Source organism: Apis mellifera, linkage group LG7 (genome assembly GCF_003254395.2).
Source record: "Apis mellifera strain DH4 linkage group LG7, Amel_HAv3.1, whole genome shotgun sequence".
Lineage (NCBI taxonomy): Eukaryota > Metazoa > Arthropoda > Insecta > Hymenoptera > Apidae > Apis > Apis mellifera.
This window is the reverse complement of record NC_037644.1, coordinates 12,445,218-12,471,032: the sequence shown is the minus strand read 5'-3', so window position 1 is coordinate 12,471,032 and position 25,815 is coordinate 12,445,218. Positions and strand designations below refer to the sequence as shown.

The 25,815-nt window shown below is 32.2% G+C and overlaps 1 protein-coding gene across 2 annotated transcripts; it reads right to left on the bottom strand.

Annotated features, from left to right (window-relative positions):
• Positions 1–454: 454 nt before the first annotated feature.
• On the bottom strand, positions 455–24,741 carry LOC552505 (monocarboxylate transporter 9). 2 transcript variants are annotated; one of them, XM_006568297.3, is made up of 4 exons: positions 24,424–24,741; positions 6,350–9,192; positions 4,779–5,064; positions 455–4,356 (listed from the first exon to the last, which is right to left on the bottom strand). In XM_006568297.3, the coding sequence occupies exons 2-4, from the start codon at positions 8,624–8,626 to the stop codon at positions 4,178–4,180; spliced, it is 2,742 nt and encodes a 913-aa protein (XP_006568360.2). In that variant the 5' UTR covers positions 8,627–9,192; positions 24,424–24,741; the 3' UTR covers positions 455–4,177. The 2 variants fall into 2 exon arrangements, with proteins under 2 accessions (XP_006568360.2, XP_003251224.2); XM_003251176.4 differs by lacking the exon at positions 24,424–24,741 and adding an exon at positions 16,443–17,992.
• Between the last annotated feature and the right edge of the window lie 1,074 nt (positions 24,742–25,815).

Below are 25,815 nucleotides of genomic sequence, written 5' to 3'. Positions count from 1 at the left end.
CATATACATATATATATAATATTCTAAGCCATTTATCAGATTTAAAATAACAATAATTTTTAAAATCCTATATTTATAGCTTAATAAATTATAATTTTGTATATATATACAATTATAATGAAAATAAATCTATTGATTAATCGATTTTAATGACCTTGAAATACGTTGCAAGGGATATTGTTTCAAGCAACTTTTTGTACAGAATTGGCAGTTTTCGAGTTTTTAAAAAATTTTCGATACTATTATATTAAATAATGATTTTGTTTTTTTAAGAAGATAATGAAAATTACATAAGATTGGTAAAAATGACTGAATTATTTTATTCTACTACTGATACAATTTATTAAAATAATCTTATTTATTCATAATATTCAAAAGTAATATTAGAATACGAAAAAGAACAAGCAAATTGGAATTGTAATTTACTTTTTATTTTATTTTATTTTAGTTTAAATTTTTTATATTTTTGTACGTGTGAATAGTATACGTTTATACGTGAATGTGTGTATGTATGTATGCTTGAGTACGTGTAGCTGTGTGCACATATACACATTTATACAATTCAAAAAATGGGTTGTTCTAATAAAGTCTAAAAAGGAGTCTTAACGTAAGTCTTCGCGTTCCATTTGCAATGGAATAAATTTGCTTGTAACTAAACTTTGTAACAAAACCGTTCTTTTAGCAGGATAATCGTGCGCATTAATTTTAAATGGAAACATTTACTAAAAAAAAAAAAAAAAAAAAAAAAATATCAACGTTTAATATAAACGTTAAATTATTTTCGATCGAAACGTTATTGCTATAATAAATGTCAAAAATAATCGCACATAACGAAAATCCGATTATCGATAGTCGATTATTTTCTTAAAAAAAAATAACAAAAGCAATAACTTGTGTATTTAATTACAGATAATGGATCATTTTTTTTTTTTTTATAATTTAACAAAACAAACAATACCAAAATTGCCCACGAAAATCCAGAGTACCAGCGATCACGGGGATCACTTTTGGACCACGTACAACAGTTGTAGAATATATATGCTAGATTCTAGAATATGTAAAAACTAAAGGAACGATTTTGCTCGAATTTCCCTGTTTCACAGTTCAGAAAGAAACTCTCTTGAACTTGGGTTTGCATCATGTTGTAAAACCGAATTATCATCGTTTTTTTTCCTTTTTCTTTTCTTTCTGCGTAGACTTTAAGCCACTTTCAAACGGTTTAAGCGATTGTTTCAAGGTTATCAACCGTGGATAATAGGATATCTTATTAATAAAGAGGTAGTGAGAACGTTCCGGTTGTTATTGAGTTAACAGTCAACAAGAGAAATCTTTGAGAAGGAAAATTCAACATTTAAGACACACTTGGTGGACACACTTATCAATACCAATTTTAATTAAATTCTCAAAATCGTCTTTCGTCACGTGTGGGGAAACGTATCCTCTCGTTCGCTTGAACAAAAAAACAGCATGCATTTTAAAAACCTCGTTATATACGTTAGACGTAAATTCGCTCCGCTTTCACAAATACAATATAGAAGTTCTCACTAGTCCTTTTACAAAAAATTATTATCCCATACACCTCGTCTTAATAACTACTTAATAGCTACTTGACGAAAGTCACACTCACGACTCGGTTTCGATATATTTGAAATGCAGTTTTTTTTTTTTTCTTTTTCTTTTTTTCTTTTTTGTCTCCATAATAAAATATTACTTTTATTACATCTCGTAAACGCCTCTCGTAAGGCCGCGTATGCATAATCACGCTACCATAACGCGAGCACATGCACTGTAGAACTAGTTATTGTACCATGAAAGAATAAATTATTACTCGAATTGGCAAAACGTGCCGATAGATTTATATATGTATGTATATACGTAGATATATTAAGACGCAAGGATAAACGAGTAATTCATACATAGACATGTTTGTTTTCCTTTTCTTAAATATCGAAGAATGGATTTCTTTTTTTTTTTTCTTTTTCTTTTGTATATTTATTCGAAGAAAATATACTTTTGAAATTTTTCTTTTTCTCTCGTGTGAAGGCCCCGTACAGTCACAAGTGTGTGTTCTAAGTAAAAATTCTGAAAACTAACTTGTTCGAATGTACGAGTGATTTTTTTCTAGAAAATTAGCTTATACCGGAGGAATTATACGCGCTTCGATTTTTCTTTTTTTTTCCTTATCAATTTTAATATTAATCTTCGATTTATCCGTTAATTAATCTCGATCGAACATTTAAAAAATAACGATTTAAGAAATGTCTTCCAATTCTATGATTAATAATTAATATCTGGACAAATAAATTGCGTCGATAATTGAAGAAGAATTGTAATTATAATATCCGTGTATAACCGTGTATTGATATTGATATAAGACTATATGATATAATAGTGGTGCAAATAAATTGGAAATGCATAATTCGTTAGAATTAATAATACACGCACGCACGCACACGCTATGGAAACGGAGGTATTAACCTATTTGTAGCTCGGAAAGTTCATAAAATTCAGGTTCGTCATCACAGAAAAGCTATATATATTATATATATATATTATATATATTATATACATATTATATATATATTATATATATTATATACATATATACGCCTATTTACATATACATATGTTTTAAAAATTTTGCATGCACACGAATGTACATGAATCTCTGAAGGAAAGAAAATGGTAACTAAACTTGATTATTATACTTATTAGCTTGCGTTGTTCGATTAATCTCACTTTTTGTCTATTTCGATTTCGACAAAATTAATACAAATTTAAGGCATAAAATTATAAACGTACGTATTATTGAAATGTGAAGGCGACTTCTGGTTCAAGATAATTCAAGATAATAACAAAATCAACAAAATAACGAAATTATTCAACCTAATATATCTTTAATATACATATTGATATATATATATATATATATGTCGCATATGACTTATATTTACAATGATATCTTTGGCGTTATTTAGAAATAACTTGTCAAATTTTATACGTATAATCGAATGAAAAAGTTTATACGTAAAAAGGAACGTGTTTTTTTTTCTTTCTTTCTTTTTTTTCTTTTTTTTTTTTTTTTCTCTCTTTTCCCTCTTACTTTTTCCTTTGAGAACGTGTATCGTGAAAAAGTACAAGACGAATTTTAATCCTAGAGGAGAGTAAAGACTGGTTGACCGTTTATTAAATTATCATTATTTTATCATTTATCTATTATCCTGAGATTCAAACTTTTCTTAATTATCGATCACGCTTAACGCTTAGAAACGATTCGCATAGTCTGTGCACTTTATTGCTAAAGCAAGCATTATCTTATTTTAATTGATATTACTTTTTTTTTATCGTGATATCGATTCGCTATCTAATCATAAACTTCTGTTCCTCCGTTACAATTGTTTTTTTTTTCTTTTATTTTATTATTATTATTATTATTTCAACGATTATCAATATTTTTCAACTGTGAGAAGTTAGCAACGTTTTTGCCTAACTCTTGTGTCTAATACCGTTATTAGTACGATTATTTATTCGTGTTCGCTGGATATAAAGTGAGAGTTAGAACAAGATTTATGTAAATATCGTAAATAAAATGTTGATCGCGAACATACGTGTGAACTCATTCGATCGATTTTACGTATCGACATAAATCTTGTAACAGATCATTCGTAACATTATCTTCGGACATGGTTATCAACAATAGATCTCGCTTATTTTTTACATCGTTAAATCGATCGATCCGTTTAAATATCACGCGCGAAACTTAAAAGACGTATAAATCCTCGAATGAAAGAAGATATCTCAAAAAACGTTGTTTCTTTTCCTTCCTTCCTTCCTTTCTTTTTTTTTCTTTTTCCTTCTCTTTTCTTTCGGACGAATTCGCCTTAATCGCGGAGCTTGATTGTTCGAACAACTCGTGTATACGCTATTTCTATGAAGGAACCACGAACGTTTTAATTGAACGTGAGAACACGCGATCGATTTTAACACGTTATGCGGGTATTAAAAGATTACCGCTGTGTAAAACTAATTGTACAGGTGCTAATTGCAATTCCTTTTGCTTGGAAGTGTTATGTTTCCATAAATTCCGTTGAATTGATAAATACAACGATGCGCATCGTTGTTGATCGATGATCGACGAGTTTCCTCGACCAGTACATCAATCGTCTTTAATACTAGTTCAAACTCTGTTCATGTTCGCGAAATCCTTATCGGCCTCTTCCTTCCTGGATCCGTTCAAACATTTTCGATAGAGGCTAATCAAAGGCATGGCCAGCAACAGAACTCCGCTTAACGCGATGAAGAAACCGGCCAAATAAAACGACAGATCGTACGTCCCTGTGATGTCGTAAAGCCATCCTGAAACAGACAAGAGAACGCGTTTCGTTGACATCGGTACGGTTTTATCGATAGAAGATAAAGAAGGATCCAACAACGCGTTTGCTCGAATTTTTCCTTTCTGAACGAAAACTTTGCCACGTAATTGCACCATCTCCTCGATCTGGGCCACGGAAAATTATTACGACCGTATAATTCATACAGAGTTTCGGAGTTATCGTGGGCAGAGCTGCTGATAATTGAACTTTTTGCTTTTTCGCATGTGCTAGTTGCATTAAGTATTCCCTCACGAATGTTAACTGTACATATCTCGTTACCCAATTTGCAAAATGCTCGATCGCAGAAACTTGAACAAAATGTTGAAAAATGTTTTAACGTGAATATTAAAATTAAAAAAAAATTGTTTATTTAATTTGTGAAATATCTCTCATTTTGTTTCTTACCAGCCAACGGAGGGCCCATGAGATTGGCAACACCTTGGACCAAGAGCAAAAGGCCGTACGCGTTTGTAAATCTTTCGAGCGTGATCAGTTCGACGAGGATGATGCTGGTAAGACTATAATTTGCCCCGATGAATAATCCAAAAGCACCAGAGATTGCGCACAAAGCATAGTAATTGCCAACTACCATAGGTATTAAAGCTGTCACCGCACCGCAGAGGGCCATGCACACCGCGTACACGATAGATGCATTTACCCATGCTTTGTCGCCTGCCCAACCAAGGAGAATCTGAAAAAAAGAAAAAAAAAAAAAAAAAAAGAAAGAAAGAACGATTTATCTTTTTCGATCACCAAAAATTTTTATTCTCGAATACTATCAATAAATTATTTTCAACTCCACAGAGATTAATAATAAAATATTTTTTAAAGTAGAGGAAGGAAAAATATATAAACAATTGCATGGATTTACAATCGAATGGATCTCTATTCAAGGATCGTGATACGTAGTTATTTCCAAGAATCGATAGAGAAAGGGCATTCTTTTCTCAGAATCGTTAATTGTCACCAACACAGGAATTGCGTGACACTGTCTCAGGGTTAAAGGGAGTTTACAATCAAACGAGATCAGGGAGGGTGAAAGGAAACTAACTAGCCGCGTCACGCTGATTGACCCAAGACGGGATTGACGTAATACGAACCTGTAAGAAGCTTTTCTAGAAAAGAAAACTCGTTCGAAGAAAAATTTGCATCGATTAAATTACAACGGATTACGGATCAACGATTACAAACGATCGAAAAGAAGAAAGAAAAATTAATAGTTTTCGAAATATTGAATTTAAGAAATCGATACAAAGAAAAATTTTTACAAGGTTAGAAAAGGGCTATCGATTGTTGCATAAGTGGATTTAATATTTGAACATCGTTTCGAAGCCGTAGGAACGATTCAAAGAGATTTGGCTGAATTTTCAGAAGAGTGTCACTCGTTGAAAAGAAAATATCGTTTCAGGAACACGATGTCTCGGTCGAGTCGGTAAGTGGAAATAATCATTTCTTTACCGGCCGATGAACAGCGGCCAGGCGGTAGCAAACTTGGTATTGGAACGACACGCTGGATAAAGGAACGGAGTAATGGCGCAAAGGAGAAGCCAGTGAACAATAAACATCGATATTTGGAATTATCGACACGTTCGGTTGGAACGACACGCTCGGTTATTAAGCAATAACTTTAACTTTAATTTTCTTGATTTCGAACTATTATGATTTCGATTGAAATTATCTTAACAAACGTAGAAAAGGATAAAACGCGTTTGCGAGTAAAATAATTTCGAGATGATGGAAACAGAAACTCGAATAATAAGATAAACGGATATTAGATATTGCCACTTCCGTGTGCCTAGCGTGCGCGTAAAAATCTAACATTTCGTCGCACGCAACGCAAATTGAAATTGCGAAAAATTCTTGAAGAAGACTTGGTTGGATCGTTCGAGAAAGATTTCACCGATGCTAGAAAGAATATATTGGAAAATAAGTCGTGGATAAAGGAAGGATAATTGTTAATCTATTACGATGCTTACCTCGCCACTCATATTGGATATCCCTATAACCGATATCAAGATGGAGGCATCGGTTTCGCTGAATCCCATCTCGATCGCGTTGTCCGTCAAGTAGACGTAGGGGACGTCGTACCAGGTGTGAAGGAGGAAATTGCTGATGGCGAATAGCAGGAAGCGGGAGTCGGCGAAGTGGGAGAAGTCGAGCATGTCGACGACCAGGTCCCAGAATTCCCACAGGCCGGCGTACCACACGAGCTTGGTCTTGGCTATGGTGGTCATCGAGTTCCTATAAATATCCGGGCAACTGGACGCCCTGAGCCTGTATCGATTTATGTTCAGCATAGCCCCTCTGTAGGTGAGGCTGTGCCTGTGCACTCTGATATCCTTCAAGTAAGCGGTGGGCAATCTCCTGGTATGGTCGAAGGTGCTGGATCTTCTCAACGAGCTGTCCAGATTGATCTTCTTGGACCACCAGAGCCGCCAAGCGGCGTCCGTCTGCTGTTGAAGGGTTTGCTCGTCGTTGCTCGCCAACACCTTCCCCTCGTCCTTCGCCTCCTCGCTCTTCAGCTCGGACAGGGAGCTGGGGGTGGGGACGAATCGGGCGGAAGGCGTGCTCAGCTGATCGTGGAGGGGCCCAGAGTCGCTGAAACTTCTCGAGGAGATGAGCAAGCTCGGATAATTTTGCAGCAACACGTTGTACACGTTCTTACGCGTGCTCAGAAGTTCCAATACCTCCAACGGCACCTTCTCGCTGTTCTTCACGAACGTAGGCAAGCTCACCAGACTGGAGAACAGCTTCTCGTCGTCCTCCTCCTTCTCCTGTATCCGAAGGTTGTCCATGATCGTGAGAGTGTTGAGCGAGCTGTTGGCCGAGAACGAGTCCACGCTCGAGCTCTGTATCCTGCCCCTCTTCCTCTCCCGATTCTTCCGCCTCTCCTCGGTCTTCGCCTTCGCCCTGATCGTCGTCCACTCGAGGTCCCTCATCAGGCAGCCGCACACGGCCAGGTTGAGGAACAGGCCTGCCAGTATCAACGTGGTCCCCCGCCAACCGTACTCGGCGAGCAGGTACTGGGTCACGGGGGCGAATATGAACGTCCCTATACCGCTCCCGCACACGGACAGCCCGGTGGCGAACGATCTCTTCTTGTCGAAGTAATAGGCGACTATGACCACGGCCGCGACGAAGCACAGGGACAAACCGAAACCGGCGAGGACGCCGAACGTGAATATCAAAACTTCCATCGAGTTCGCGTATGAGCTTATTACGAAACCGGCCGTGGCCAGGATGCTGCCCGCTATGGACACCCTCCGACAACCGTATCTGTCGGTGAGGAAACTCGCCACGGGGCCCGACAACAGCGGCATCGCCATGAACAGGCTCCCTATCCAGGCCGTCTTCGACTTGCCCTCCCCGAAATAATTCAGGAACTCGACGTAGATCACCCCGAACGAGAACGTGATGCCGTCCGCGATCAGGTTGACCATGAACGAAGCAGCGACCACCACCCAACCCCAACCGCCGTCGGGCGGCGTGGCCTCGCAGAGTTGGCCCAGGCTCGAGTTGTCGTCCGAGCTGTTGGTCGTCGACGGAGGGATCGAGGGGCTCGACTGGGGCCTCTGCGCGTCCCTCGATCCCTGCTGCCTCTTCGAGTCCTTGTTGAATTGCACGTGGTGCTGCTGCCTGTCCTCCCTGCCCAACTTCCCGTTCACCAGTTTCTCCGTACTCTTCTGGGACGAGGATTGATTCTTGGACAGGATCTTGGTCGGCGAGGCGAATATCGAGTTCCTCTCGGCGAAGACGCTTTTACGCTTGGCCGGGCTCGCCGCGACGCTCTTCCTATCCTTCTTGTACAAACTGTCGGGCTTCTTCACCGACGACGATTCGTTCGACAACTCGAGCCTCGCCTCCTCCCGTATCTTCGACCCAGCCTCCTCGTATCCGACGCTCGACGCCTTCCTCTCCAAGCAGTTCCGAATCTCCTCGTCCTTCTCGCTCACGATCGAGTTCACGTAGTAACTCTGGTCGTTGCAACATTTCGACCGTTCCTCGGACAGGATACCGATTCGATCCGAATTCCTCCTCTGCCTCGAGGAGGAATAGCTCGACTCGTCGTCGCTCCCTTTCCCCGAACCCGCCGCCCTAACCGGCGTCGCCTCCCGGCTGATTCTGCCTCCCTGGGACGAGGAACACCTCTCCCCCTCGCTGCTCCTCCTCGCCTCCGCGTCCACCTCCTTGTTGTTCCTCGACGACGATCGAGTCAGCCTCTCCTCGCCGTTGAACTTGGCCCACTCGGCCATGACGATGCCTCGGACGACCAACGATAAGGGAGGAGCCCGCCGTTCAAGCGCAGTCCTCCTCCACCGGCCAACGCGACCACATCGAATATTCCTTCCTCCACCCCTATTTTTCTCGTCCCTACTAACCACCACTACGCACCGATCAGAGACTTCTCTCCTCTTCTGTTTTATCCTTTTTTGCCTCTACTCGTTTAAGCACTCGAAAGAAGAAAGGCTAGAAAGAAGAAGCGATCATCGCGTGGGAAACTGTTCAAAACTGGTCTAGTTTCGTCCTTGATTTGAACAACGGTAAACCCGGCCACTCGTAGAGCTGTCTAGTGAACTGGCGGCGCAACGGCAGCAAGGACGACGGCGATACGCGCGAATCGGCGAGGTCGGTGGTGGCGAGACACTGGCGGCGGTGTATCGCGTCTGGGCCGCAACCATCGCAAACGTGGCCCGGTACGCGGGACGCCTTCCTTCTCCTCGGGCCCTGGATAATCGGGACCGCCTCCTCCGCCGCGAAACGATCGTCAACCCAGGCACCCATACGGCGAACGGTACTGCTTCGGCTCTCGCGGTGTATTCTGCGAAGGAAACGATAAAATAATCTCTCCGTCTCTTTCCTCTTCATGATCTGGTTAATTTCGCTTCGTGTGACGAGCGGTGGAAAATTAAATTTATTTTTTTTTTTTTTTGGAAAGATGGAGGTGTATTTTTAAATAATTTAAGTAATTTTATCTGAAAGTATAGAAGATATTATTAATATTTTGTTTTTGAGATACGAGGAGTATTTTATTAAGGAATATTCTGTTACTTAAATAATTTAAGTAATTTTATCTGTAAAGTTTTTAAATCGGAATCTAATTGGTTGTTTGATTATTTCGTTTGAATTATTTAAACTTGTCGAATATATTAATATTTTGTTTTTGAGATACAATTTGGTAAGGGACATTCTGTTACTTAAATAATTTAAGTAATTTTACCTGAAAGTGCATAGTTTTTAAATCGAAATCTAATTGGTTGTTTGATTATTTCGTATGAATTATTTAAACTTGTCGAAGATATTATTAATATTTTGTTTTTGAGATACGAGGAGTATTTTATTAAGGGATATTCTCTTACTTAAATAATTTAAGTAATTTTAATTGTGAAAGTGCATAGTTTTTAAATCAGAATCTAATAATTGGTTGTTTGATTTTTTTGAATAATTCGAATTATTTAAACTTATCGAAGATATTATTAATATTTTGTTTTTGAGATACGAGGAGTATTTTATTAAGGGATATTCTCTTACTTAAATAATTTAAGTAATTTTAACTGTGAAAGTGCATAGTTTTTAAATCAGAATCTAATAATTGATTGTTTGATTATTTCGAAATATTTAAATTTGTTGAAGATATTATTAATAATTTTGTTTTTGAGATACGAGGAGTATTTTATTTCAATTTAATAAGGGATATATTCTCTTATTTAAATAATTTGAGTAATTTTATCTGAAAGTGCATAGTTTTTAAATCGGAATCTAATTGTTTGATTATTTCGTTCGAATTATTTAAACTTGTCGAAGATATTATTAATAATTTTGTTTTTGAGATACGAGGAGTATTTTAATTCAATTTAATAAGATATATTCTCTTGAGGAGTCGTACTTTCGTTCGATCACGAATTAGAAAAATTTTAAAATTATCTTCGATACATCTTAATATCGTTTCCACTTCTTGTTAATATTCCGTAATATTACATGTATCCGTGATAGAAGATTAATGAAAAATTGGAAATTGAAACGTATCGAATTCCTTCAAATTGTAATTTTATTATAATTATATCAATATATATATATATAATCGCAAGCAAGAGATTGTTTAAAATATGAAATAAATTCATTAATTTATTTTGCATCTGTACTCGCTAACAATTGCAATTTTCAATTGCAACTACTTGTTCCAGAATCACGTTAAATTATTTCAATTTTATGCTCGATTACATCGAGTCATGCTTGAATTAATCGCGAATTCATTTATTCGAATCGTTATTGATCCTTCGGTGTCCATCGTTTTTTTTTTTTTTTTCCTATTAAAAGATGCAACCGGTTTAAGTACACTCAAATGCGCACGAATACAAATATATATATATATATATAAAAATATAAAAAGAAGTTCGTCTGACCTTGTTTTCAAGTTGCACCCGTTTTTATTGTCCCGCCCGCTTTGTACAATACTCGTCACGCTTGATGCGCGGAGGAGCATCATCGATTGCTAATATTCAAATGGGATCAGCCACGCTGGTTAATTCGCGACGAGTCGGATCGAGCGACAACCGTACACATTCGATCGAAGAGTTATTAAAATTAATCCGATGGAAACGCAGATATCGTGTTTCCTAAGTTTTTTCGTATGTATCTTTATTCTTTTCCTTCTACCAAGGATAAGTAAAGGAGCATTATTTTATTTCTAAACTTAATTCGAAAGATAAAAGAAATGAAATATTCAAGTTTCAATTATCCCGTTACGAAAAGAAAAAAAGAAAATGTTTAAAACTTTCAAAAGAATTTCTCCAAATTGCACGAAAAATATCCACTAAAATAAAAAAATTTCGTTGCGTGCCTCGTATTTATATTTTTACGACTGAAACGGAATTTTCAACGACGTTAATCGAAAAACGTGGATACAAGACTCTCTAAACAGGAAACATTTTTCAACACAATTGAATTCGTTTCAAGAAGACGAATATCGTGGAAAAGTTACAAGAAGAACGGAGAGTACAAGATTGATCGAGAGAAATATCGATCGATAATTATACTTATAATAAACGCAGAATGTAATTCTCACGTCGTCTAATTCTTCGAATTCGACGATTTGCCGAGAGAGGCGGAGGTTGTCGTTGAGATTTGCCTCTGCCACTTCGTAACTAGCCGAAGTAGCTCGAATTAGAGTCGGCGATTATAAATGAAGTTCATTGTGTATGAGTTGCTATCAATTTAACAGTGGCCACGACGATCACGTGCGTATCTTGCGATCCCCCTGCGATCTTTCCTTCCGCCAGTTCTTCTTCTTCTTCCCCGTCTCACCTTCTTCTTCTTATCCTCCTTCTTCCTCCCCCCTCCCCTCCCTCCTCCTTTTGACACGTGCTCCACTGTAAATCGATTTATCGCCATTTTGCGAGGCGACGCGCTCGTTGCGAAAAATCTTATCTTCGACGCGCCACGTTTCGAACTTGTTCCCCGTTTCCCCGACAAAGCTGCGTCGCATTGTCACAACTCGGGGAAATTTTAGATTGTTCGGCCGAGCGTGAATACCGAAATACCTGATACCTGATACGTGGAATTGGAGCACGAGCAAGGCGTCGATATCAGATCGTGAGAATTAAGGGATGCGAGATCTGCCACTTTTCACTCGAGAATGAATTGGTTAGGATTTCTGTCCTTTTTTTCCAATTTTGAAATTTTAATTCCATTCCAGTGATGGAATTGATTCGTCGAAAGAAAGACTTTGTAAGGAAACAGTAGTACTTTAGGATGTTTCGAAAATTTAAGAATCGAGATAAAAGTGGTAGTGAGTAAAATAATAGAAATTTAATTTGATATTTAAAATTAAAATTCTTCGAGAAAAATGAGAGAATATGAGAGATTGAAATGTAAATAACTCTGTATTCGTTTTTTAAATAATAATATTATTGGAATGTTTACTTTATCGAATTAATTTTATTCGATTTTATTTTCACACGATGGATTTCCATTCATTGTGATTCGTATTGATTGCAATTATCGATTAATAAAAAAACGTCGAGGAGAAAGGAACAAACCACGAATCAAATTTTTCGAATTCAAACGTATGCTCATCACATAATTTTTATTATAAATAATCGCGTTAATTAACGTGATACAAATATATATATCATTTATCATATGTATAAAATACAATAAATTATTTATCATTTCAAAATAATAATTTTTTCAGTCTTAAATAATAAATAATACATACATTTAAAAAAATTAATAAAAATTAAAACATTCTACGTTTCATAAATCTTTCATAAATTATTGTATTTTTCCTTCTTCTATTCATTCGAATATCCAAAGATCAGAACGTAAACCAGCCAACCAACCGATCATTAATATTTAAAAAGGGATTGTTAACGAAGCTGTAAAACTATAAATGAAAGGAAAATCGCACGGATACACACCTCCTCTTCTAATTCGTCAAAATAATTGTGGGTTTAACACTGACCTCGATCCAAAGGAAGAAGGCGATTTACTTTTTGCGCGAACCTTATGCTATCTTAATAAGCGGCTCGCACGTGAACCAGGAAATTTGTTGCTCGAACGGATCCATAAAGCAGCTGCGTCATTTACAGAGGACGAGCGAAACCTTTCTCGCGAATTTTTCCTTATATTTCCTAAGAATTGTGTATATAAAAAAAATCTATATATATATCTCTATAAAAATTAAATAAAATATAATGAATCGTGATCGTTCGAAATTGCAGTTCGTTGAATTCTGAATTTTCTTTCTTTTTTTTTTTTTACCTGGCGCATTTATATATACCTCGATAAAGGTATGAAATGATAACAACAATGTAAGGAGACGTATCGTGCATTTAATCCAAATATCGTTTCGCGAATTCTATTTTGAATAACCGACTGCGTCGATTCGAGCGACGAAAACAATTCTGAAAATAAAATACGTCGATGATGAAACGAATTATTATTTCTAATTCCAATTCCTCTTATTTTTCCGCTTTTATTTTATTCTTATTTTATCGCTCTCATTCTCATATAATTTATAATTAATTTTCGAATAATTCGCTCCTCGAAAATTTCGATATTATATTATTTCACGACTATTCTATTACCGTCATACTGCACACTTACGTGCGCGCAGTCAGAAATGCAACAATGCAACGACAGAAAACGTGGAAAATTAACGAGCCTCAATTATAGAATAACGCTGAGTTGCCAATCCAATCAGAGCGAAATAGGGTGAAATGGATGAAAATTCTTCCGATTCTTCTGCCGCTGAACCCGAGTTGGAAATCGAGTTTTTTTCGAACACGCGCAACTCTTAAGTAATGGAGAAAGAAAAAAAAAGAAAAAGCTTATTTATTACCTTAATTAGATTAACGAGTGAGAAAACGAAGAGAAGGGAAAGGAGAAAATGTTACGTAATCGTGCTTTGTTCGCTGTGTAATCAACTTTAAGGAGATCTTTCCCCGTGGGGCAAATTAACGAATCAACACTTTGGTTATAGAAAATTGTGCAATTCGAGTGGAGATAAAAGAAAGAAGGAAGAGAGAAAGAGAGAGAGAAAGAGAGATTATTCCTTTAACTATGAAGAATAAATTGAGCAAGATATATATATGATTTTATTTGAAGGAATAAAGCCAATGATCTTGAAATCTTTGGAATGCCTCCACTTCCGGAACGTGCCATCCGAAGCCATTTATATTTTTTTTAATTTGTTTCGATCGTTTTAAAAATTATATATCTTTAGAAAGACCTTGTATAACAATTATATTATTTATATTACAATTATATTATTTATTATTTATATTATATTATATTATATTTATATTTATATAACAATTATATTATTAGTCAAATTTAATTCGAAGATTAGGTTAAGTTTTAAAGACGAAATTAATAATTGTAATTAGTACGAGAATGGTGAAAAGAAAATTAAACTATCCAATTCTAATAGAAAGATATGTTAAAAGAGATTTAAATTAACGAATATATGAACGTTCATAAAGAAAGAAATATATATGGATAATAATGCTTAACGAGAAGATATAATCGAAGAGTTTCATTTAAAATAAATACGTAAGGTTAAAAAAAGGAATAGAAGTAGGACGGTGAAAAGGAAGTACGATGTAGCTGTTAAAAGTGCCTAACGTGTCGCGACAAAATGCTCAGTCTGAAGCGTTTACTTTTCAGAGGCTACAAAAGATATTTTAATACGCGCGCTCTGACCGAGTATGATACAAAAGAGCGTTGCTTTTGTTGCAAAGCAACGTTTTACACTGAACGAATCGCAGCCTATCAAAATCAGATGAGAAATACAGATATTTATTAAAATTTGTAAACGATATTTCATAAAAAAATAATCTCTTCGATCAATGAATCGATGAAATATATAAGAAAATTATTCTCGCTTATTTAATTATTCACAATTGATATTTTCAAAAATTTTATTTTTATATTTTTCTTCTTTTGAAATACAAAATATAATTTTTCCTCGTACAAAACGAGAATATTCAATACACATGTATTTAATAATTACACGATTATTGCACAAAACGATTCGAGATCACGAAATTACAAAACAACTAATCACACAGTTGATAAATTTTGTGAACGAAATCGTTTTCGATTTGTCGTTTTATTAATAATATATTTACGGCCTTGAATGATTTTGTGGCATAGGTCATTGAACTTAATCACTCGATGCTATTATTCTATGCTGATTTATCTAATCTAACCTACATTCGTTGAATTAAACGTACCTTAACTGCTACTATTCGCTCTAACATTTTGTAAAAAAATTTCTCTTTAACTGGATCTTAATTTGTTATATTAAAAATTCATTATTCTTCGTATAAGTTAAATGTACGAACGAAAATTCAGAGAAAAATGGCATAAATATAAAAAACAATTACTTTTTATACGATACATATAAGATTTTATTAAAAAAAATGAGGTTGACCTTGACCCACCCACGGACCAATTCGTTTCCAGTGTATTTAGAAGCAGCTAACAACCTTATGGAATAAATTTTCAGTTCAGTTATTTCGTGTTCAAAGGTTGGCAAAGATTGACTCGAGTCAAATAGTAAGTAAGTAAGAGATTTTAATAATGGGTTTATGTCCCATAATTTGACTCGATTCGATAGAGATCGGTTTAATTTTCCTAATTGAAAGATTTAGAAATTCTTAATGATTCACGACCACCGTTCCGGCAAGCTATGAACCACGTGCTTCTGTTTGGATGACAGTCAATCAGTTTATCAAATGGAATGGCCAACATTTGACCCGGAAACTATGAACCTTCGTTATCAGTGTGCAAGGAGAACGAACTCGTGGCACCACGTGCTGCCGTTTAATAATCGCCTACCGGGTTTTATTACGCTAAAAAGAATATATCGATCTTGCGTAGTACACGTCGTGTAGATTTCGAAGAAATGTCGATGACAATCGTATATCTATTTGCTGGATGCCATGATTACACGGATAGGAAAATGCTCGAATAAGTTGCACGTGCGAATTTTTAATTTTTAATTTTCAAATATTTATGATTTTAAAAATTAGACAATCCGAATAACGTTACAAGAATATTTCCTTACGTGTAAATATAATATCATGTTACGAATTATTTCGATAAATTGTTAGAAGTGAGAAAGATGATTTTTTGAATTTTGTAAAAAAATAAATAAAGTTTTTGAAAAATAACAACAAAGAAAGCATAAAAGAAGCGTGTATCAATATTAACGGAAAACGGAGATTATTATTATCAATGTTAGATACTGGTCACAATGTAAAGAGATACATTAACCTGGTATAAAATTAGATCTTTGATAAAAGAAATTGTACTCCATTTTATTTCATAAAGCTTTTGTTTCTCACGAGTAAAAATACCAAGAGACTAATCGATTTATATTTTATTATGATAGATATATTAAATTTACTCGAAATTATACAAAGCAATATTATTATTTTTAAATTTGTTTGTCGAATTGCACGTATTTTTGTACAAAAATTATTTATAAATTGTGTATCATCAGTTTTGTGGCAATGACAATGACATTGAACCAAAAATATTTATAAATAAAAAGAAACATACCATGACGCACCAACACTTGTTCTTCTAATCCTTGTAAAAGTCACAATGGCAATTTCGATCCTCGAAAATATCAAGATATTCCCATTTGCCAAAACATTTACCACACACCACGTATCATCATCTTATATTTCACAATATCAACTTTAAATAAGTCTCGCGTATGATAAAATTTAAGTTGATCTTCCACAATTCATTCAAATTTTATCGGGCCGAGAACGCTCGAGATTAATTTGTTTCTTAAAAATTCTTCGATTCACATAAATTTTTTGATATTGGACACTTTTGTATGACTATTTTTTTTATACATAAAAATAGTTAATAAATTCAGATTTTTAAACAAAAATTATTGATAAATGTTTAAAAAAAAAATTTCTCATAATTTTTGGTTATCCGATTAAAATTTCTATATCTTCATTATATTTCATAGATTTTCAAATCATCTTAAAGAGAACGTTAACTTAACGCAACGTAGAATTGCAGAATCGATCGATCGTTCTTATTTAAGATCAAGTCCCGTTGAACAATTTTTTGACATCCTGCGAAATCCTATCGCCATCATGGATGCAACAATATGACACATTTCACGAAATTTCAAAAAACACACTTAATCTTATTAATATTTTCCATTATAGAAAAATTTTATTTGATTTTTATCGCAAGAATGATGTTTAAATAAGATTTCTTAGATATCAATCCAAGATTTTCCGACTCTTTTATCTTCTCTTGATACATACGTACGCATATGTACGCACATGCACACACATGCAAAATCGTACCGTTAATATCCGTCCATTTTCATCGGGACTATTTCTGTTACCAATGACCGATCGAACAGACTGTTTTGTTTACTTCCAGACCGTTATGAAAAACAAGCGTATATCCGGACTCGTTCGACGCTGACAGAGGCAAAGGACGAGAAAGGAAAAAAAAAAGATCGGTTATTCGATACGGCTTCGCGAATGACTTATTTCAAATGGATTACACGAGTTGTGTCCAGAAGAATTACGCGAATAAAACTAATTTAATTCGATTATTTATCTTTACGTTGCAACACGATTCATACTCCGCACGTCGTATATTCTTTACGTAATATCAACAATCACTGGACATTTTCATCAACGATTGTATATAAAAGATTTTAAACATAACAAATCAGAAGATACTGTTCGTTTACACTGGCGTTATTGCCGCAACAGTAAAAGTTATTAATAATCTTCTATCGATTAACCGGTTAAACGAGGAAGAGAATAATCAAACGTTCGATTGTTTCGACAGATCTTGTATCTTGGAAAAACACTTTTCTTCTTTCCTTTTTATTATAATTAACGATGTTAAAACAAGTGTCAACGTTTTAAAATTATTTTACTTCCCGACTACTGTTTTACTGTTCCGGTTAACCTCACTCTATCACATCGAAGTCTCGTACGCGTAAAAGTTCGTTTTTCTCTAATGAAATGGTCGTAACGGTGTCGCGTAGAGCGCCTCGAGTGCGCACATGAGGACGGCCGAACTAATACTGATAGCTGGCAATGCTTTCGCCAATGCATACGACTGTTGCCTCCAAGATACCAAGTTCTTAGCCTCTGCTCTTACCCGCGTCTTTCCTTTATATACAAATCGCACGATCATCGGGGAACATTAACCACGCGTTAATAACACAATAATTTATTGATAATCTCTAGATAATAAAAAACACTTTCATTTCATTTTATTTAGTAAATCATTATAGTCACATATAGTCATATTTTTTTTTTTTTATTACCAAATTTTTTTTATCGGTCGCGAATATCGATACTCGTTTTATTTTCTGTCGGATATTAAATTTTTATAAAATTTCCTTTTAAATACAAACTTTTTATATTATATTTTTATAATATTCTATATATGTTTTCTTAAATTATCTATAAATTTTTCTAATAGATATCATAAGTTAGAATATCTATTTATACACTATTAATATATACAATTACAATTTTTAAATAATGAAAATGTTTTCCAATACGGCATTTTTTTTTATTTTATCATCAAGAAATTAAATTATCTCAAAGCTCATAAAAATAAAAACGCGTAATTTCCTTGTTAAATTTTTCAATTAAGAATTTAAAAACGAAGAATTCATGGAAAAATCATTGTTACGCAAGATGATATTGAATATCCAATACTTTTTCCTGATTTATATAACATTTTTCCTCTAATTATACAAAAACCCCCTTTAAAAATTAACATTTTTAAGAATATTTTAATACCAACGGTTGCATCTTTAATGGTTTGTCTGGTAACTTTATCTGATTTCATAGGAAACGTGTCGATAATTACAATTATGATCACTTATACAAAATGAATGATTTCACGATAAAAGCATAATTGAAAAATAAATTAAGTCCCCTGCTGTTTTTTGAAAGTAAATACACACAAATACAATTAAGGAAAATTTTCAAATTCAATTTTCTTGAAAACTTTTATTTAAAATATTTAAATTTATTCTAATTTCTGCTTGTTTTTAAAAAGTAATCACGTATCGATAATTCATCTGATCAAGAAATGGCCAATTTTAATTTTCACATTTTTTTTTTAATCTGAAAATTATTAAAAGTTGAAGGTAAACGTATAATTCGGTCAAAAAAAAATGGAAGCATTGCGTAAATGTAAAAACAATGCAGAAATTGCAATTACGACACTTTGACATTTGGTAACCAAATGTTTTTATCTAAGCTATTTATAAAATCCCTATAAAATATCCCTTTTCAAAATATTTTTCCTTTATTATTTGAACTTGAGTAAAATGTTATGAACTGTTCTATAATATACTAAAATTAATTAAATTCCCTTTAACCAAAGCTAAAATTTGTACATCCTTGATAAAGTAAAAGTGCTCTTTGAACAAATTTGTCACTCTAGAAATATTATTATCACTTGTATCATCTATTATCTGTACCAAACAAACAAGATAAATTCTCAACATAACATTTTGAACACTATTATCGTTATTTACGCTGCTTTTGGATTTTTCGATCTTTTTTCTTACCGTTTAAAGAAAAATAATAAATCAAACATGCCTTTTTCAATCGTTTTAATAAAAATATTTTATCCGAAATCAAACTTTAAATCGAACATCAACGATGCAACGAAGAAAAGATGGAATCTGTGGAAAGATATTTTAGAAAAATATCTTTGATGAAATAAGATACATCTTCGTTTTTAATTCAGATCTTCGAGTTTCCTCGAAACTGATTTCACATGCAAAACGTCGAACTAAGTTGTCACGAGCTCGAGACAAACGACTTGTTTGCCGGGAAAACTTATCAAGCCATATTTAAATTTCATTACCTGAGAAAACTGGAAAACAATTCGCAAAATCTTTTCCAATTTTTATACATTGAACAATCAGAGTATATAAAGATTCTTTTTGTATTTTGAATAAAAAAATCGACATGCATATACATTTCATCGTACGCAATTTTAAATTATTAAAATTTTATTTGCAAATTTTTTTCTTCACGTATAATCGAACGTGATATTGTTTAAACAAATGGAACGGAAATGGATAGAAAAATTTTACAAAAATTTTTTATTATCGTTCGATAATTAAATAAATTTTTTTTGAAAGAATCATCGCGATGATGATTCGTAATATCGTAATACTCGTAGAATAGTATTGTAAATGTAATACGTAAATATAATACGTATTCACACGGAACATATATTATACATCTGTTGAATAAATCTATACGATTTCACGTCAAATATTGAAATACACAAATATGATTTCATTTCGATCAACAAATTTATAAATTATTCGATTAATTTACTTATTTTCTTTCGATGGATTAAAAATATTAAAATACGGGAAATATTTAACGACAAACGCGTACGAAAAAAATTTAAATAATCGTGAAGATTAATAATTCTTGATTATAGACAATTTATAGACTATTTGTAAAAAAAATATTACGTAGTCACGAATGACAATCTTTGTGATCGAATAAATAATTTATAAAAATAGATAAATGAGAACGTGAAAGAATATTATGAGCTGCATATTATTAAACTTGAAAATTTATACAGAAATATATCCATATTTCGTATCTGCATTATTCATCGTTATCGTGGATAAAGATATAACAATCATTGTAGATATATATATTTCATAGTCAATTTCGATTCAGGTTAATTAAAAAAAGAAAAGAAAGTGTAATAGAAAAATAAATAAAGTAGAGAAAAATATTGAAAAGATATACGAACAATATGCAACAATTAGATAATAAAAATAATAAAAAAAAATAATAATAATCTTTTTATCGACAATATTTCAACATTTGTTGAGTTCCAACAATATGAATGAGAAAAAATTTTCGATAATATAACGTTATCAGATTAAAAAAAATATGTGATATACAAATAATTATAATATATGATATTCAAATAATGAATCACGTATAATGATTAAATTAATTTTTCGATTAAAAGTTAAAATGATATACGAGTTAGAACGTACAATGTTAAATTAAAGAGTAACAAAAATTATCATCGATTTCAACTACTATATAATCGTATCTATTTATAATCGTTTCAACAAAAATATATCCACTTATAATAATACAGGACAGTCTCGATAAAAGGTTAAAAGCGTGATAAGATAAGTCGTGGCAGCGAACTTTAATGATCATTCCATAATTTTCCAATTACCTATACAATTTCTGTGATGAGAAAACGGTATTCATGTATTTATAATCCGTTTAATCCGATATTTCGCTTATGAATAACGTTCCATTGATGAATCGTGAAAACAAATATGTCGGGAACCGCGAAACTTTTCTTCGCAATTTTGCTTCTCCATCACAATAAGTGTAAAATAAATGCGACAGATGTTTTTTTTAGAGATCGAAAATCGCTTAAAATACGAATAATTAAAATTGTGAATGATGAACAGAAAAATTTCTAAAATTTCATCTTCTTACGATTTTGAAAATTCTACGAAAATTCTAAGAAATTTATATTCTGAGTTTTAAAATTGGATTGAGATTTTACAACGCTCATTCTTTTATTACATCAAGAAAAAAAAATCTATATTTTTAATTAATTTGACATTATCGTACAAGCAGGAAATAAAATTCATCGAAACTAATTATTTAATCTTTAAAAACTTATAATATCAAACTTATAAAATCGTACATTTAGGTGCCATAATTAAAGATATATTTCTAATAAATATAAAATTCTTTTAAAATGAAAGTGATTTGAATAAAGTGGATATATTAGATACTCATTTATCAGGTGCTTTGGATTTTTTATTACAAAATTAAAGAGCATGTGAAACAATAATAATCCTGAATATAATACCTTATAGGAGTCCAAGCTTTAAACAGTTAAAAAAGGATTCAAGGATGCATAATCCCTCTTTCCTCATCGCTCAATTTCCCTCACTTCATTAATTCCAATTAATTTATCTCGATATATGTGAACATAATGAGCAATTGTATAAAACGAAAACTTGAATTTTGTCAATCTTATTTTTTTAATCTTATAATTATTTATCTTATAGTTTCTATTTTTTTTTACAATCTTTACACTTCTTTATCTCATATCACATAGACTTCGAATCAAAACGAATATATCTTCGTCCATTTTTAATTAACTTGCTTCACTCGTCCGATATTTCAGATTAATATAATAAATAATATTTCAGAAATTGATCGATTCAACGATAATAAAATCAAAAGATTTATTCTGTCATAACAAATTTGAAAAAAATCGCGAGAATCACACTATAAACGAGAAATGTATATTTTTCCTTTACACGTGAAATTCTTAGGGATCGAAGAATCGTGTTTTTTCGAAAAATCTGAAAATTCAACGGAACGTGTTGCAACATCGTGTACATAATTAGGCCGTGGCAACAAGAGAACGTTAGACAACATTTAAAAAGACTCTTCCTTGTCGAGAAAGAACATGAAGATCCCTCGAGATCCCTGCATTGCGGATCTTCGTATCGCACGGGACACATTGTTACATCGTCTTTTTGATCATGGAAAATGAAAATCGTGGACAATTTTCTGAATCTATATTCGAAAATTCGATAATAATATCGATATTAATAATTTTAGATTTTTTTTTTTTGTACTGTTTTTTCAATTTTCAATTTTTTGTTATGTATCCATTATATTGTGCGATTAAATATTAATTCTTGTACGAAATTGATAAAAATACAGAAATAAGTGAATTTGGATCCATGTAATTAAAGAAATTAGTTGATTTAGTTGAATGATCAAATTGTTATGATTATGAGTGAAAAAATAACAAATGTAAAAATTATTAATAATTTATATGAATTTTATAATACTTTCTTGTTATTTGAAAAATAATCTATTTCATTGGAAATCGTGTAAATTTCTCTAAGAGAATTTTAAATGATATTTAAATTTTTTAAACGAAGCAAAACTATTATAATTTATTACAGAAAAATTTTCAATTTGCAAATTATGAGAATATGTATATATACATTTTTTTCTTCCAGTAATTAATAAGCATTATATAATACAATATATATATATATACTGTATTATATATTATATATTAATTATTGGAAAAAAAAAATATCTGGATCAAAGACGTGCTTTTTGCATAATTACGTCAGTGATCGTATTAATAAAATTTCAACAATAATTATTCAAATAAACTTAAAATAGTTATTATTTCTTTGTGTCGAGAAATATTAAATAATAACATTAATTCTTTACAATTCTAATATCTCTAAAAAACTTTTAGATAATGATATACAGAATATATATATATATATATATTTTTTTTATTATATTACTAGTAAATTGAAAAAAAATATTAAAAAATATTTGATATTGAAAAAATTTGAGTTCTAACAAAAAAAACTATATGAATAGATTCTATTTCTATCAATATTTATATAAGATTTAAAAGATTCAAGGATATGATAAAGTGATGAATCACAATAAAAAATCATACATTACCAGCTAGTAGTAATAATCTATGAATGAAGAATCATTAATTTCCTAACCTAATCACATCTAAATCGTTACATAGAATCTATAGTGGAAAAAATGGAAACATCAAATTTTTTTAAAAATGATAAAGTATCGGGAAATTAATTATAAAAATTTTAAAATTATATAATATTATAATTATTTTTAAATTTATTAGAGGTTATTATATTTAGTTTATATGTTTAAAGTTGTATTTTTTAATTGTTATTCTTAAAATAAATGAATATGATTAAAATATTTTAATATCATTTATATTATAGATTTATGTGTAAATTTAATTGAAATTCATATGTTATGAATATACTGTATCGATCATTTCATCTTACAATCATACCGAATTAGTGATACAAATATAACGTGTCTAAACTTAACAAGAAGCCGTTAAATGTCATGAAGTAACAGTCACAGTAACATATCTATTTTGAGCAACGAAATTATATTATCTATTTGAATTTTATTTGATCAATTATTTAACAAAAATAAATAATTTCATATACAATAATAGAAAACATTAAATTACATTATCGAAAACAAAGTAATAATCTTAAAGAAAATTGCTGTTTTGAAACAAAGATAATTTTTAAAATACCATTTTAATTAAATATTTTTCTTACGTAAAAGTAAATAAAAATATTTTGAAAAATTTTGAAAAAAATTAAATCTCTTTATTTAAAAGGTAAAAAGTCTGTAGCATACGTTGTTACCAAAACAAGAATGTTAACCTGTTATGCTTAAATATATTAATAATAATTGTATAATAATTGTAAACAAAATAAGCGTCAGCTGATCAGCTGATCGTGTTACCATAACCGCAATGGCTGCTATTGATCTCGTGAGCAAGCTCTTTCGCACGCGCGTGCTGCGTTAAAACCCCTTCTACCTATTTCTACGCACGCGATTAAATCTTGTCTAATGTCTTATTCTCGGTATTTGTTAATGAATAAAATAATTCATATGATACTCACCAGAAGTCGATCTGTAAAGCTGGAGCGAATGCTAAAAAACTGCGACGCACTCCATAGTACGCGCGGGAAACAATAACTTATAACTAATTGACAAAAAAATATAATAGCACACGAAAGATGTAAATAGAACTTAAGAAAAAATATTGATATAAAGATAGGTGAAACAAGTGACACAATAATCGACACAAGAAGGACAAGCTAGTTTGATATTGGAATGTAAAATGCGAAATTTCGAGAAGCGACTAAAGAAAGGAATAACGCGATAGGGAGAACGATACGTGTTTTGACCGTGTCTCAAGTCCAGGGTGAATTGTGATTAGTTGCGCATGTGTATCGACGCAACCCTTCTTTCACAACTTTCATTGGTCGCTTTAAGAGTCAGGGACGACACGATTTAGGGTGCAAAATAGGGAATAAAGAAAAAGTAAAATTGGTATTTTTTTTTTATTACTTCTTTATATTTAATTAAATAATTATCATTTATTCTTAAATGATAACGAAATAGTTTATTCAGATATTATTTATCTTGCTAGAAATTTAATTATAAATAATAATAAAAAATTATATAACAATAATTCGTAATAATATTTAAAATGTAGGAATACGATATTTTTGTACAATTCTAATTTCTATTAAATATTTTTAAATTAATATTCAAAATATAATATTATTAATACTAGCATAAACAAAATTCAGAATAGATTTAACATTCAATGTATTTCTTTGTCCCATGCTTTGAAGAATCTCTTTACCATTTTAATATCATTTTCAATGTTACCGATTCGATTCAGAATAAATTTGCAACGTGAATAATGAGTGGAATTTAAATCAAATTTAATATAAAATTACAAAGAATAGATTCGACAAGTGAATCTTTGATAGCATCATTTTTCAATAGAATGCTTCAAAATTCTTACTTCTTTCTTACTCTTTTCATTGCTAATTTTTCATTTATTTAAATTTCATTATTATCATCGAATAATGAGTAAATAGTAAGAGAAGGACAAAGATAGAATCAAATTATTGAAATTGAAAGGCCATTTCTAGAATGCCACAAATAAAAATAAAAAAATGATAGAAAATTATACAAAAATAAAATAGGATAAGAATTGATTATTAGCACCATCTTTTGAATATCAAAAATCTTTTCAAAAACAATAAAACAAACTAAGAATTAAGTATTATTACCATCTTTTGGTATTCTTTGGTACTTTTAAAAAGATATTTTTAACAAGAGATGGCGATAATGATCAATTCTCTATCTCTATTCTTCTTTTATTATTTACTTTCCTTGTCTATATTTAAGTTTCATTTGCAGCATTCTGAAGATGGCGTTGATTCCCGAATTTTTACTCTATCTCTATCCTTCTGCTATTATTTGCTTATCTTTAT

Coding starts and splice junctions, on each gene's coding strand:
- LOC552505 (XM_006568297.3), bottom strand. CDS start 8,626: ATGGCCGAGTGGGCCAAGTTCAACGGCGAGGAGAGGCTGACTCGATCG. Junction 5,065..6,349: donor TATCCAATATGAGTGGCGAG/GTAAGCATCGTA, acceptor TCTTTTTTTCAG/ATTCTCCTTGGTTGGGCAGG. Junction 4,357..4,778: donor CATGGGCCCTCCGTTGGCTG/GTAAGAAACAAA, acceptor TGTCTGTTTCAG/GATGGCTTTACGACATCACA.